Here is a 14,331-nt window from a genome sequence, read left to right as displayed (position 1 = left end):
AAGAAAAACAGTCCCAAAGCATGATGCTGCCACCACCATGCTTCACTGTGGGTATGATGTTTTTTTGGTGATGTGAAGTGTTATTTTTGCACCAAATATATATTTTAATTAATAATCAAAAATGGCCAAAAAGTTAAACCTTGGTTTCATCAGACCAGTACACATTTTCCTGCATGCTTTTGTGAGACTTCGGATGTGTTTTTGCAATATTTAGCCAGTCATGGATGTTTTTCTTCAAAAGAAAAGGCTTATGTCTTGCCACTCTACCCCATAGCCCAGACATAAGAAGAATACAGGAGTTTGTTGTCACATGTACCACACAGCCAGTACTTGCCAGATACTCCTGAAGCTCCTTTATTGTTGCTGTAGGCCTCTTGGCAGCCTCCCTGACCATTTTTCTTCTCGTCTTTTCATACATTTAAGAGGGACGTCCAGTTTTTGGTAAGCTCACTGTTGTGCCATATTTTTTCCACTTCATGATGACCGTCTTTGCTGTGTTCCATGATTTATCTAATGCTTTGGAAATTCTTTTGTACCCTTCTCCTGACTGATACCTTTCAACAACGAGATCCCTCTGATGCTTTGGAAGCTCTCTGTGGACCATGGCTTTTTCTGTAGGATGTGACTAAGAAAATGTCAGGACAGACCTACTAGAACAGCTGAATTTTATTTGGGGTTAATCAAAGGCACTTTACATGATGGCAGGTGTTTACTGACTCCCATTTAATGTAAATTTAAATGTGATTTCTTAATTCTGAATACAGCTACATCCCCATTTATAAAAGAGGGTGCGTACACTAATGCAACCACATTATTTTAGCTTGTTTTTCAATCGAGTTGTACACTTTATAGGTCACATTAAAAGGTGGAAAAAGTTCTGAAATTATTTATCTTTGTCTCATTTTTTTTGCATCACAGAAACCTGATATTTTAACAGGGCTGTGTAGACTTTTTATATTCACTGTATATAAACTGTATGTAGCCTCAGCTACATACAGTATATCGTGTTTTGATCTGGCAGTGGGATGGGGACTTCCCGTCCCGCTCCTGGAACAAAATCGTGTCGGCATGAGCAATGCTTGGCGATTCGCATAAAGCTTTTTATTTTCTGAATAAATACACAGCCTTCTCTGATTGGAGATCATGATGCCATCTGCATGCCTCCTTGCCTTAGCCAATTAGAGTAAGCCTTGTGTTCAATCAGAAAATACAAAGCTTCCTGTGAATGGCTGAGCATCATCCACCTCGACTCAGTTTTGTTCTGTAAAACTGGAAAGTGCAAAATCTGGTGCAGCTGTGCATGGTATAAACAATAGCAGTGCTCGATGGGACCAGTATAATAAGAACTTTGGCAAATATGTGCTCAATCAAGTTCATTTATTGGGTGCACGCTAAAATGTTAAAAACGACTGACAGATGAGAATAAATAATCAAGAAAAACTCATTGTCATTGTTGAAGCACTCTGAAAAATGGCATTTCCAATTTCGCTGCGAGCCGCATTTGGCACTAGTGTGAACCCACACTCAAGAGCTAGGATTAGCCTCAGGACTTTGACAAGGTGCATGCACGTGAAAAACATGTAAGCCACAGTCGTCACGGCAAAACTGAGCTTATGATCGGCCTAACAACCGAGTCCTTCTCGCTTCTGACCTCTGCTTCCGGCTTTGAAGCCCGCGTCACCCAGAGCGCCATCCAGGAGGCATAGTCTCAGCCAGCCTGATCAGCTCGCTTGAGTGCGACATCTAGTGGCGCGAACTGCAATACACCTCCCGCAGTACAGCAGGTCGGACACCCGTGATAAAGCCACCGGTCCCATCATCAAGACCCGTGCTTTTCTACCCAGATATTTTCCCTGTATACCGAGCCATCGTGTTATCCATTTCAGGATCAGGGTTTTGGAGCACACTTGTCGATGTTAACCCTTTGTCATCTGAAGCAATGGTGGCATCGTAAATACAATTTTTCAGAGTGCTTCAACAATGACAATGAGTTTTCTTTTATTATGTTTTTCTTGATTATTTATTCTCATCTGTCAGTCGTTTTTAACATTTAACGTGCACCCAATAAAATGAACTTGATTGAGCACAAGTTCTTGCCAAAGTTCTTATTATACTGGTCCCATCGAGCGCTGCACTATAATAATAATAAGATCACTCAAGCTTCTACTCTGCCCAGCTCTGACTAAATACATCTCCTCTAATCACTTGTCTATGTATATTCTGATGTCTGTTCACTGCAGCATACATTTCCTCGTCACACTGAACTGTGGATCACACCCCATATGATGACAAACATCTAGTCAAAACACAGTAAATGCAGCCAATCCTGAGAGAGCTGGAGGGGAGGGGAGAGGAGGGGAATGTGAATTGTGAACTTTTTACACAGGATGTGCATGTCTCCAGGCTAGTGCACGAGATATGTAAATAACCTGTCACTCGAAGCATGGGGGCGGAACAAACTTATGTTTTTCTCTGTAAGTCCGTTTTATTTCAATGAACAATAAAAAAAGAGGATAACTCTGTGTGGCAATACTGGGCACAGATGATAGGACATTTTATTCTCTACATTGTGACATAAAAAAAAAAAAAACATCCACTTTAATGACTGCCAGTTTTAGTGCTTTAAGGACTCTATTGTTTTTTTGTCAGCTGTGCATGGTAGCCAATCAGCTTCTAACATCAGCTTGTTCAATTAAGTTTGGACAAAAAAAATAAAAAATTCTGGAAGCCGATTGGTTTCTATGCAGAGCTCAACAAGATTTTGCACTCTCCAATTTTAGTAGATCAACCCCTTTGTGTCCCAGAGGGTGACAACACTCACTGTACTGTACTTATGAAATAGCAGTGCTGTCACCCTAGACTGCTTACTCCTGCTTCAGACTACAGACTATTTCCCCTCTCTCTCTAACACGGGGGGAGGCATGTTGTCATTAACAGAAGTGAAAGGGCAGGGATGATAATACAGGCTGAAATTTCAGTTCAGCATCGGCATAATTCACAGGAAAAAATGGGTGTTCATTGGACTTCTGGCAATGTGAGAGAGAGAGCCGTTTCAGATAAAATCTTGCTATAAGCATTGACGGATTACTGAAAGAACAAAACAACCCGGGGTAAGGGATATCCATATAAAAGGACAAAACACTGTGTTATAAATGATCAAGGCCTACCACCTAACCTCCAGCTGTTCATTTCAGCTTCTATAAATTAGTTCCTAATGTGAAGTCTTCTAAACAGGTTGAGAAGATTCTATTTTAAATTGCTAATTTTCACTGTCTCTATCAGTTGGTCCCTAGTTGCGTAAGGATTACCTATAGTCAGAAGCAAAACAACACTTTCTGATACACTGCAGAATTTGAACAGATGTGATAGACGGGACATACCTATGGAGGACAAGGCACAGCACTTACCATTTTCATCCACCACCAATACAGAGGCTTGGCCTACGGAGACCTGCTGTAGCTTCTGCTTCTGTGGAGAAGGAATGTGATACCAGCAGTCCCCTGGACACAAAAAAAACATGAGATATACAAAGCCGTCAAACCCAGTTTTACATTACAGTCTGTTACTTACAAGGGCATTACCATTACCGTATTTTCCGGCGTATAAGACGACTTTTGGCATGTAAAAAAATGCCTTAAAACTTGGGGGTCGTCTTATACGCCGGGTACCTGTGTGTTCAGGCTGCGGGCATCCATTATTCAAAAGCCGCGCTCCTCCATGCTGTTCCGTGATAGGCGGAACACTCATTTTCCCAGCAGAGCCTGTTTCAGTGTTCCGCCTATCACGGATGCCTTCTCATCCTCGGTCTTGGACGAGAGGACATCCGTGATAGGCGGAACACTGAACAGAGGCTCTACTGGGAAAATTAGTGTTCTGCCTATCATGGAACAGCATGGAGGAGGAGGCGCGGCTTTTGAATAATGGACGCCCGCAGCCTGACAAACGGTACCAACAGGAGAAGGTAGGGAGATTGTGACAGTGAGTTTGGCAATGGCACAGTGGGGCAGCATGTGTAATGGCACAGCGGGGCAGCATGTGTAATGGCACAGCGGGGCAGCATGTGTAATGGCACAGCGGGGCAGCATGTGTAATGGCACAGCGGGGCAGCATGTGTTAATGGCACAGCGGGGCAGCATGTGTTAATGGCACAGCGGGGCAGCATGTGTTAATGGCACAGCGGGGCAGCATGTGTTAATGGCACAGCGGGGCAGCATGTGTAATGGCACAGCGGGGCAGCATGTGTAATGGCACAGCGGGGCAGCATGTGTTAATGGCACAGCGGGGCAGCATGTGTAATGGCACAGCGGGGCAGCATGTGTAATGGCACAGCGGGGCAGCATGTGTAATGGCACAGCGGGGCAGCATGTGTAATGGCACAGCGGGGCAGCATGTGTAATGGCACAGCGGGGCAGCATGTGTAATGGCACAGCGGGGCAGCATGTGTAATGGCACAGCGGGGCAGCATGTGTAATGGCACAGTGAGATTTGAGAAAAGCTGAAAAAGCCTGTTTCTGTCAGCGGTTGTTCCTGTCAGACTAGTAGGAAGGGGGTAGTCTTATATGGCGAGTATATCCCAAAACCAAAATTTTAGCTGGAAAATTAGGGGGTAGTCTTATACGCCCAGTCGTCTTATACGCCGGGAATACGGTACTCAAGTTCATGAGCCAGCTGTGGTTCCTCCCACATGTTTATTGTTGTAGTGACACAAAGGTTGGCAGGAGGAACCAGAGCACCCTGTAGTGGAAACAGACATTCAATATGCTTGCACATGTGTAAATGAAATGTAAATATAAATCAATCTCTTTTACGTGCTGGGCCTAATTTATTTTGAGACTTCATAGTGGCTGGATCAAAATCAATATTTAAAAAGAAAGGTCTCCCTGCAAAAAAAAAATGGCATACTCACCTTTCCTGCTGTTCACATTGTTGATCTTTGCAGTTGTGAAGCAAAAAAAAAATTACCAAAAAAAAAAAACATCCAGAATCCAACACTTCTAGGTGTCGATTTACTAAAGGCAACTAGACTGCACACTTTGCAAAGCTTAGTCTTATAGAGCCACTCAATGGTATGTGCTTCCAGGAGAAAGTACAGGGAGACGTAGTGGCGCTACCTGCACTGACAGGCACAGGCAGCCTGAGAAAACTGTGTAAGGCAGCTTGCATGCACTACACATGTGCAATGGCATTATTAATTATGGGACATTTAGTCCTGAAGAGGTAGATTAGTGGGCTGGGAAGGAAGGAATGACAGTGCACCCTCAGACTGGAAATTCGGATAAGGGCACACTGTGATCTAAAAGTAGAGGTTCCAATACGTTTTTAATGGAAGCCGTTATTATTTTGAGCTGAATTCATCAATACCGATTCATTTCAAAAAAACAAACAAAGCACTGTTTTAATGTTTATCTGAATTCTCAGGCCTCTAAACAGTCATACCATCTGGAATAATTAAAAAAGTAGGTCATTTTCTATTCTCATAAATGTCTATGGGAGGGATGGGTACAGGAACAGTATGATGTACAGTGGCCCTAATATTATTAAAGCAAGGAAGTCACTGATATATTTTGGTTGGTGGTCTTGTTTTGGGGACCAGGTTTTGAAACTGGGACAACATTGTTAATTGGCTATATTTAGGGATCTAAAAAGTTCTACCTTTATAGGCTACACTAGCTGAATACCCGGCGTTGCCCGGTCTTCCTATGTTAACCTTTTGGGGAGGAAAATCATAGTAATATAAATATACCCATCTTTTATATAAGGGTGTAGGTAAGGGTTAATTTAACGGTCATATATTTTTATTTGGCATATGAGTAATATGTGTACCAGGTATTATTGAAATATCTCCAGGCGTACAGAAGTTATGTGGGAACATACATTTCCCATTGATTTGCATGGGACTTTAAACAAAAACCCCGACCCTCACAAATGGGGGTAGTTAAGGGATAAATTAACTATCCTATAGTTTAAGTGGACATATAAGTAACATGTGACCAAGTGTTATCGAAATATGTACAGCCGTTTGGAAGTTACGAAGTAACATGTATTTCCCATAGAGTTGAATGGGACTTTAAAGGAAAACGCCGACCATGGCAAATGGGGGTGGGTAAGGGTTAAACCACCTATCCTATGTTTGTTGCTGACATATAAGTAACATGTGTGCCAAGTTTCATGTTAATATCTTTAGCCGTTTGGACGTGATGCTGGAACATACATACATACACAGACACGTTGAGTTTTATATATACAGTGAGGAAAATAAGTATTTGAACACCCTGCTATTTTGCAAGTTCTCCCACTTGGAAATCATGGAGGGGTCTGAAATTGTCATCGTAGGTGCATGTCCACTGTGAGAGACATAATCAAAAAAAAAAATTCCAGAAATCACAATTTATGATTTTTTAACTATTTATTTGTATGATACAGCTGCAAATAAGTATTTGAACCCCTGTCTATCAGCTAGAATTCTGACCCTCAAAGACCTGTTAGTCTGCCTTTAAAATGTCCACCTCCACTCCATTTATTATCCTAAATTAGATGCACCTGTTTGAGGTCATTAGCTGCATAAAGACACCTGTCCACCCCATACAATCAGTAAGAATCCAACTACTAACATGGCCAAGACCAAAGAGCTGTCCAAAGACACTAGAGACAAAATTGTACACCTCCACAAGGCTGGAAAGGGCTACAGGGAAATTGCCAAGCAGCTTGGTGAAAAAAGGTCCACTGTTGGAGCAATCATTAGAAAATGGAAGAAGCTAAACATGACTGTCAATCTCCCTCGGACTGGGGCTCCATGCAAAATCTCACCTCGTGGGGTCTCAATGATCCTAAGAAAGGTGAGAAATCAGCCCAGGACTACACGGGAGGGGCTGGTCAATGACCTGAAAAGAGCTGGGACCACCGTTTCCAAGGTTACTGTTGGTAATACACTAAGACGTCATGGTTTGAAATCATGCATGGCACAGAAGGTTCCCCTGCTTAAACCAGCACATGTCAAGGCCCGTCTTAAGTTTGCCAATGACCATTTGGATGATCCAGAGGAGTCATGGGAGAAAGTCATGTGGTCAGATGAGACCAAAATAGAACTTTTTGGTCATAATTCCACTAACCGTGTTTGGAGGAAGAAGAATGATGAGTACCATCCCAAGAACACCATCCCTACTGTGAAGCATGGGGGTGGTAGCATCATGCTTTGGGGGTGTTTTTCTGCACATGGGACAGGGCGACTGCACTGTATTAAGGAGAGGATGACCGGGGCCATGTATTGCGAGATTTTGGGCAACAACCTCCTTCCCTCAGTTAGAGCTTTGAAGATGGGTCGAGGCTGGGTCTTCCAACATGACAATGACCCGAAGCACACAGCCAGGATAACCAAGGAGTGGCTCTGTAAGAAGCATATCAAGGTTCTGGCGTGGCCTAGCCAGTCTCCAGACCTAAACCCAATAGAGAATCTTTGGAGGGAGCTCAAACTCCGTGTTTCTCAGCGACAGCCCAGAAACCTGACTGATCTAGAGAAGATCTGTGTGGAGGAGTGGGCTAAAATCCCTCCTCCAGTGTGTGCAAACCTGGTGAAAAACTACAAGAAACGTTTGACCTCTGTAATTGCAAACAAAGGCTACTGTACCAAATATTAACATTGATTTTCTCAGGTGTTCAAATACTTATTTGCAGCTGTATCATACAAATAAATAGTTAAAAAAATCATACATTGTGATTTCTGGATTTTTTTTTTTGATTATGTCTCTCACAGTGGACATGCACCTACAATAACAATTTCAGACCCCTCCATGATTTCCAAGTGGGAGAACTTGCAAAATAGCAGGGTGTTCAAATACTTATTTTCCTCACTGTATATAGATAGATAAACCCTACCACCCTAACCTGACAGAGGCTATTTCTTACCGTGCAATAATCTGCTATTGCTTACAGGCCGTTTTTCAAAGAAAGCCATTTCCAAAGTCCAGATTATTGGTGAAATGGGTACCATCATCTTGAATAATTATATACAGCATAAATGCATAAAAGCAATACAGAGCTGCCCACTCCATGCAGCTTTCTGTTGCAGGCAGAGATTTCCATTGCAAATCACTGTGCATTGGCAGCAGGGTATTAAAAATTACAATTTCCATTGTTTCAGCTCTACTACTCCACGTTTTAGTATAAAACCTCATGCGCACTGGGAATTTGCCCAGGCATTCTAAACACCTTTCTCCTTGCAGGATCAAAAACAAGGCTAAAACCATGTTTTTGCAAACATGTTTAAGCACGTCAAATGCTTGCATGTTTATTCATTTTATTGGGCAGAATATTCATTTCTTCTGACCATCAAAATGAATGAATGCCCAAGCGCTTGTGTTTGTAAAGGCTGAAGTTTTTTTTACCTTCGTGTATTCTATGCATGAAGGTATAAAGCTTTCAGTGTGCAGCATCCCCCTTCAATTCTTATCTGAGCCTGATCTTGAGCTGTCAATCATAGCCAGTGAGCCAATGAGGAGAAAGGGGGCGTGGCCAAGCCATGGCTCTGTGTGTAAATGGACACATAGAACTGCAGCTCAGGAGCAAGCCTGCTCGGGTGCCCCCATTGAAAGCTGCTTGCTCTGGGGCACTTGGCAGAAACGAGGTGCCAGTAGGACTAGGGGGGACCCAAGAATAGGAGGATTCCGTGAAAAACCGATGCACAGAGCAGGCAAGTGTGGCACGGTCGTTATTTTAAAATATATATTTTTTTTACTTGAATATCACTTTAAGTGCAATTAGGCACATCAGGCAATTTTTTTCTGCCTCTAAACACGTGTAAATGTCTATTAGCTGGATTCACGTAGGGCGGCGTATTTTTGAGCCGGCGTAGCGTACCGTATTTACGCTACGCCGCTGTAAGTCAGAGAGGCGAGTGCTGTATTCACAAAGCACTTGCCTCCTAAGTTACGGTGGCGTAGCGTAAATGGGCTAGCGTAAGCGTGCCTAATTCAAATTGTGAAGAGGTAGGCGTGTTTTATGTAAATAAACCATGACCCGACGTGATTGACGTTTTTAACGAACGACGCATGCGCCGTCCGTGGACATATCCCAGTGTGCATTGCTCCAAAGTACGCCGCAAGGACTTATTGGTTTCGACGTGAACAAAAATTACGTCCAGCCCCATTCACGGACGACTTACGCAAACGACGCGGGAACGACGTCCATACTTAACATTGGCTAGGCCAGCTTTTTGTTCGACTAACTTTATGTCTGAAAACGCCTTACGTAAACGGCGTATCTTTACTGCGAAGGGCAAGCGTACGTTCGTGAATAGGCGTATCTCGCTGATTTACGCATTCTAGGCGTAAATCAGCGTTCACGCCCCTAGCGGCCGGCGGAACTAGACAGCTAAGATACGACGGCGCAGGCAGTCGTATCTTAGCTACATTTAAGTGTATCTCAATTTGAGAATACACTTAAATGTACGACGGCTTAGATTCAGAGTTACGACGGCGTATCTACTGATACGCCGGCTTAACTCTTTGTGAATCTAGCTATATGTGTGCATGCTAACAGAGGGGTGTTTTGAACCTGCAAAACTCCTCTAAAATCGGCATTTAAAATGGCCAGTGCGCATGAGGCCTAGAAATACTTTAGACATGTGCTACACGTATCTTTTAAATAAATAAACTAAAAAAAAACACAAAAAACTGTATTATTGATATTTTGTAACCTGACAAACATTGCTGTTCCTGTATAGAAGAAAAATGATAAATGCACAGGCCCTGCTGGAAAAAACATTATTCTTGGCTTATTTTTAAAGCGTGATTATCAGTTTTAGTGTGTTTGTAGAATATTCTAGTCTGTTTGCCACTGTCACAGACACATATTTGTCTTTCTATTAAGACTGCTAGAAGGTCACCTCTGATATGAGTGTGCTATTTACTTACTGCCACACAATGTGCACCGCCTACCCCATCACATGGCTGCCAGAATTGCCCCAGGCAATCCACAGCATAAAGCAAGGCTCCAGAGTGACATTTCAGGCTGTGTGTTAGGTCTAATAAAAAAATTATTTATTGCAGCAATTTAATTACAGCTTCTTTCTATATAGGACTTTCTCTCTTTTCAGTGAGTCTGTATTTTAGTTTACTAGCAGATGTGTTCCCCGATTTCATACTCATATGTTGTATTCCTATTTTAGGTATCTTGTCTAAAGTTGTCTAGTGCATTTTCATTGAGAATCATTTTCAGTTATCATTGCGTGGTTGATCTAAATTTTTGGTGCAGGTTTCTTTAGCCACAAGAGGAAAAAAACAAAATTTATAATTTCTTTGCCTTCCTACCTAAAGGAGAAGTATGTTTTACACATTAGGAAATAAAGGGACACCAGGAATAGAGGGGTAGTGGCTGCTAGTACCACAGACTCACACAAACTATTACCTAGTAAAGATGTGTATCAATGGACTTTCTCGGTACTGAGCTCCTCTGTGACTCTCCTAGGGCTGAATGCTGGGACGCTGCATGGCAGTGTGGTAACCTGACTGTTGGTTCCCCTATACCTCCACTGTTTAAGTGCTGGGGAATTCTCTGCTTCAGTCTTCAGCTGATTATCTTCAGCTGTTTGCTCTTTAACATCAATTACCTGCCTTGATGCCTGCTCCCTAGCTGCCATTATTCTATTGCGTTTACCAGCATAGACTTTTACCTAATTTTGTTCCCCCTTGTTCGCTACGGTGGACCTTGGTCAGCGAAACTTGCACTGCGGTCCCTGACTCCGGACTATACCTCCTGAAGAAGCGGTTCGCCGCGATACCGGTAGAGGTTCTTCTAGGACTCCCCCACACAACTGCTGATACCTCACGGCTTCTTCCGTTTGAAATAACATATTTGTATCTCTATGTGGGGTTGTTAGTCCTAGCCTTGTTTTATATATGGAACATTGTATGTTTTTATGTATAATAAATGTAAATTTTACTATACCGACTTATGTGATCAGTACCGAGAAAGTCCATTGATACACATCCTTACTACAGTAGGTGAACCCGATTTTGTGTCAATCTCGCTCTCTTTCTCAGCGAGATTGAGCACCTACGAGCCCCATCGCGGGAGCCAGCGCCGAGCTGGCTTGCCGCGATGGAGACAGAGCCGTCATAGAAGCGACGGGAGATCCGACTTGGATTCCCGCCAATTCTACACGTGTGCGGCGTTTGTTATAAATCCTGAAGGGGAAGTCCCCGCCGGATTTTAAATAAAAATCCGGCATGGGTCCCCCCTCAGGAGCATACCGGGCCCTTAGGTCTGTTATGGGTTGTAAGGAGAGCCCCCCTACGCCGGAAAAAACGGCGTAGGGGGTCCCCCTACAATCCATACCAGACCCGTATCCAAAGCACGCTACCCGGCCAGCCAGGAAGGGAGTGGGGACGAGCGAGCGCCCCCCCCCCTCCTGAGCCGTACCAGGCTGCATGCCCTCAACATGGGGGGGTTGGGTGCTCTGGGGCAGGGGGGCGCACTGCGGCCCCCCCCACCTCAGAGCACCCTGTCCCCATGTTGATGAGGACAGGGCCCCTTCCCGACAACCCTGGCCGTTGGTTGTCGGGGTATGCGGGCGGGAGGCTTATCGGAATCTGGGAGCCCCCTTTAATAAGGGGGCCCCCAGATACCAGCCCCCCACCCTAAGTGAATGAGTATGGGGTACATCGTACCCCTACCCATTCACCTGCAAGAAAAGTGGTAAAAACACAAATAAACCACACAGTGTATTAAAATATTTTATTTTTCTGCTCCGGAGGCCGCCCCCTGTCTTCTTTATTAGCTCTTTTACCAGGGGGGGCTTCTTCTTTGACGTCTTCGGGTGGGTGGGGGCCGCCGTCTGGTTCTCTTCCACCGCCGGGGGGGGTGGCTTTTAAAAAAGCCCCCACCCCCCCGGCGGGTTTCCTCCGGCGTCTTCGGCGGGGCTCTTCTTCTTCCGCTATCCCGACGGGTCTTCTCAACTCTCCGGGGTTCTCCTTCTGTCTTCGCCACTCTCCGTTGTTGACTCGGCGCACCCCGGTTCTTCGTCTCGCTGTCCGGTGTCTTCTTCCGTGCTGTACGTCTTCTCCTTCCGTGCTGTGATGAGTTCTTCTTCCGTGCTGTGACGTCATGTTCTTCACTTCTCTCCTTCTCCCGATGTTGACACGCCGGTCCTCCTCGCTGAAATGACGGATGCGCGCCTTGCATCGGACCTATATAGGCCTCACAGTCCCATCATGCTCTGTACCTACCCATGTGATACCTACCACGTGGTAGGTATCACATGGGTAGGTACAGAGCATGATGGGACTGTGAGGCCTATATAGGTCCGATGCAAGGCGCGCATCCGTCATTTCAGCGAGGAGGACCGGCGTGTCAACATCGGGAGAAGGAGAGAAGTGAAGAACATGACGTCACAGCACGGAAGAAGAACTCATCACAGCACGGAAGGAGAAGACGTACAGCACGGAAGAAGACACCGGACAGCGAGACGAAGAACCGGGGTGCGCCGAGTCAACAACGGAGAGCGGCGAAGACAGAAGGAGAACCCCGGAGAGTTGAGAAGACCCGTCGGGATAGCGGAAGAAGAAGAGCCCCGCCGAAGACGCCGGAGGAAACCCGCCGGGGGGGTGGGGGCTTTTTTAAAAGCCACCCCCCCCGGCGGTGGAAGAGAACCAGACGGCGGCCCCCACCCACCCGAAGACGTCAAAGAAGAAGCCCCCCCTGGTAAAAGAGCTAATAAAGAAGACGGGGCGGCCTCCGGAGCAGAAAAATAAAATATTTTAATACACTGTGTGGTTAATTTGTGTTTTTACCACTTTTCTTGCAGGTGAATGGGTAGGGGTACGATGTACCCCATACTCATTCACTTAGGGTGGGGGGCCGGTATCTGGGGGCCCCCTTATTAAAGGGGGTTTCCAGATTCCGATAAGCCTCCCGCCCGCATACCCCGACAACCAACGGCCAGGGTTGTCGGGAAGGGGCCCTGTCCTCATCAACATGGGGACAGGGTGCTCTGAGGTGGGGGGGCCGCAGTGCGCCCCCCTGCCCCAGAGCACCCAACCCCCCCATGTTGAGGGCATGCAGCCTGGTACGGCTCAGGAGGGGGGGGCGCTCGCTCGTCCCCACTCCCTTCCTGGCTGGCCGGGTAGCGTGCTTTGGATACGGGTCTGGTATGGATTGTAGGGGGACCCCTACGCCGTTTTTTTCGGCGTAGAGGGGGCTCTCCTTACAACCCATAACAGACCTAAGGGCCCGGTATGCTCCTGAGGGGGGGACCCATGCCGGATTTTTATTTAAAATCCGGCGGGGACTTCCCCCTCAGGATTCATAACAAACGCCGCACACGTGTAGAATTGGCGGGAATCCAAGTCGGATCTCCCGTCGCTTCTATGACGCGCTTGCTGGGATGTGCTGTCACTATTCCAGTGAGTGTGAGATGTCGGCGAAATCTCGGCACCCTGTCGCCGAGTATCAGCGCGACGCTGTCGTGCTGAAAGCACAATATCACAAACACCTACTGTAGGTAATAGTTTGTGTGAGTCTGTGGTACTAGCAGCCACTACCCCTCTATTCCTGGTGTCCCTTTATTTCCTAATTAATTTCGGATGATGGTACATTTTAATTTTTCCCATTAAATCAATCTGAGGCTATAATCAAACTCTTTGCATATGTTTTACACATGAATGATGAAATATCCTTTCTGAGGGATGTGGAATTGACAACTTACGGTTCTCGTACTATAGTGTTACATACATCAACGTAGGTTTATCTATTTTAACTGTGACTATGTACTCTTTTATACTGCCAGACATTATGCATTTTGTCAAATCCAGGTGTAAGCTTATACAGAATTTTAAAAAAAAGTGTAGTTTTTTGGCAAAACTTTTCTTGTGGGTCACAGGAGTGCACTTACTTGTGCTCTTCTGTGACCCAGAATGAGCAGACGGTGGGCTAAAGTCAGTTGTTTGCTGACGTCACAGAGCCGTTTCAAGCTCTGGAAAAATCTTGAACATATTGTCAGAATCCACCCAGATACCTGGTTGGCAACCATCCTTTCCTACCTGGCAATCCAGTGAGTGCTGGAGGGGCAATAGAGCAGTAGCTGAGGGATTGATGGGTGGTCATGTAATCTTCTTTAACAACTGCTGAGATAGCAACTGCATATTGGTTTTGGAATTGTGTTCAATGATGCAACCGACTCATAGACTTGCATTGTGAGAGTGAGCAGTAAAGCAAAAGCATTGTGTTGTACAGAAAAGCAGGAGGCAAAGCCAGAAATATGTATTGACTAAAATACACATACAATTACAAATGACAAATGAAAGCAAGGTTTTTACAACATTAAGACTTATTAAAAAT

At 45.1% G+C, this 14,331-nt stretch overlaps 1 protein-coding gene across 2 annotated transcripts in view; it reads right to left on the bottom strand.

Moving 5' to 3' along the window:
* TECPR1 (tectonin beta-propeller repeat containing 1) overlaps positions 1–14,331 on the bottom strand; it is a 118,487-nt gene that overhangs the window by 11,891 nt on the left and 92,265 nt on the right. For both annotated transcript variants that reach the window (XM_040356795.1, XM_040356796.1), the window contains one exon: positions 3,408–3,500. In XM_040356795.1, coding sequence (XP_040212729.1) covers positions 3,408–3,500 — 93 coding nt within the window. The remainder of the gene's footprint in view (positions 1–3,407; positions 3,501–14,331) is intronic.

Source organism: Rana temporaria, chromosome 6 (assembly GCF_905171775.1).
Source record: "Rana temporaria chromosome 6, aRanTem1.1, whole genome shotgun sequence".
In the NCBI taxonomy this organism is placed as follows: Eukaryota; Metazoa; Chordata; class Amphibia; order Anura; family Ranidae; genus Rana; species Rana temporaria.
This window is presented reverse-complemented; position numbering and strand designations above follow the sequence as displayed.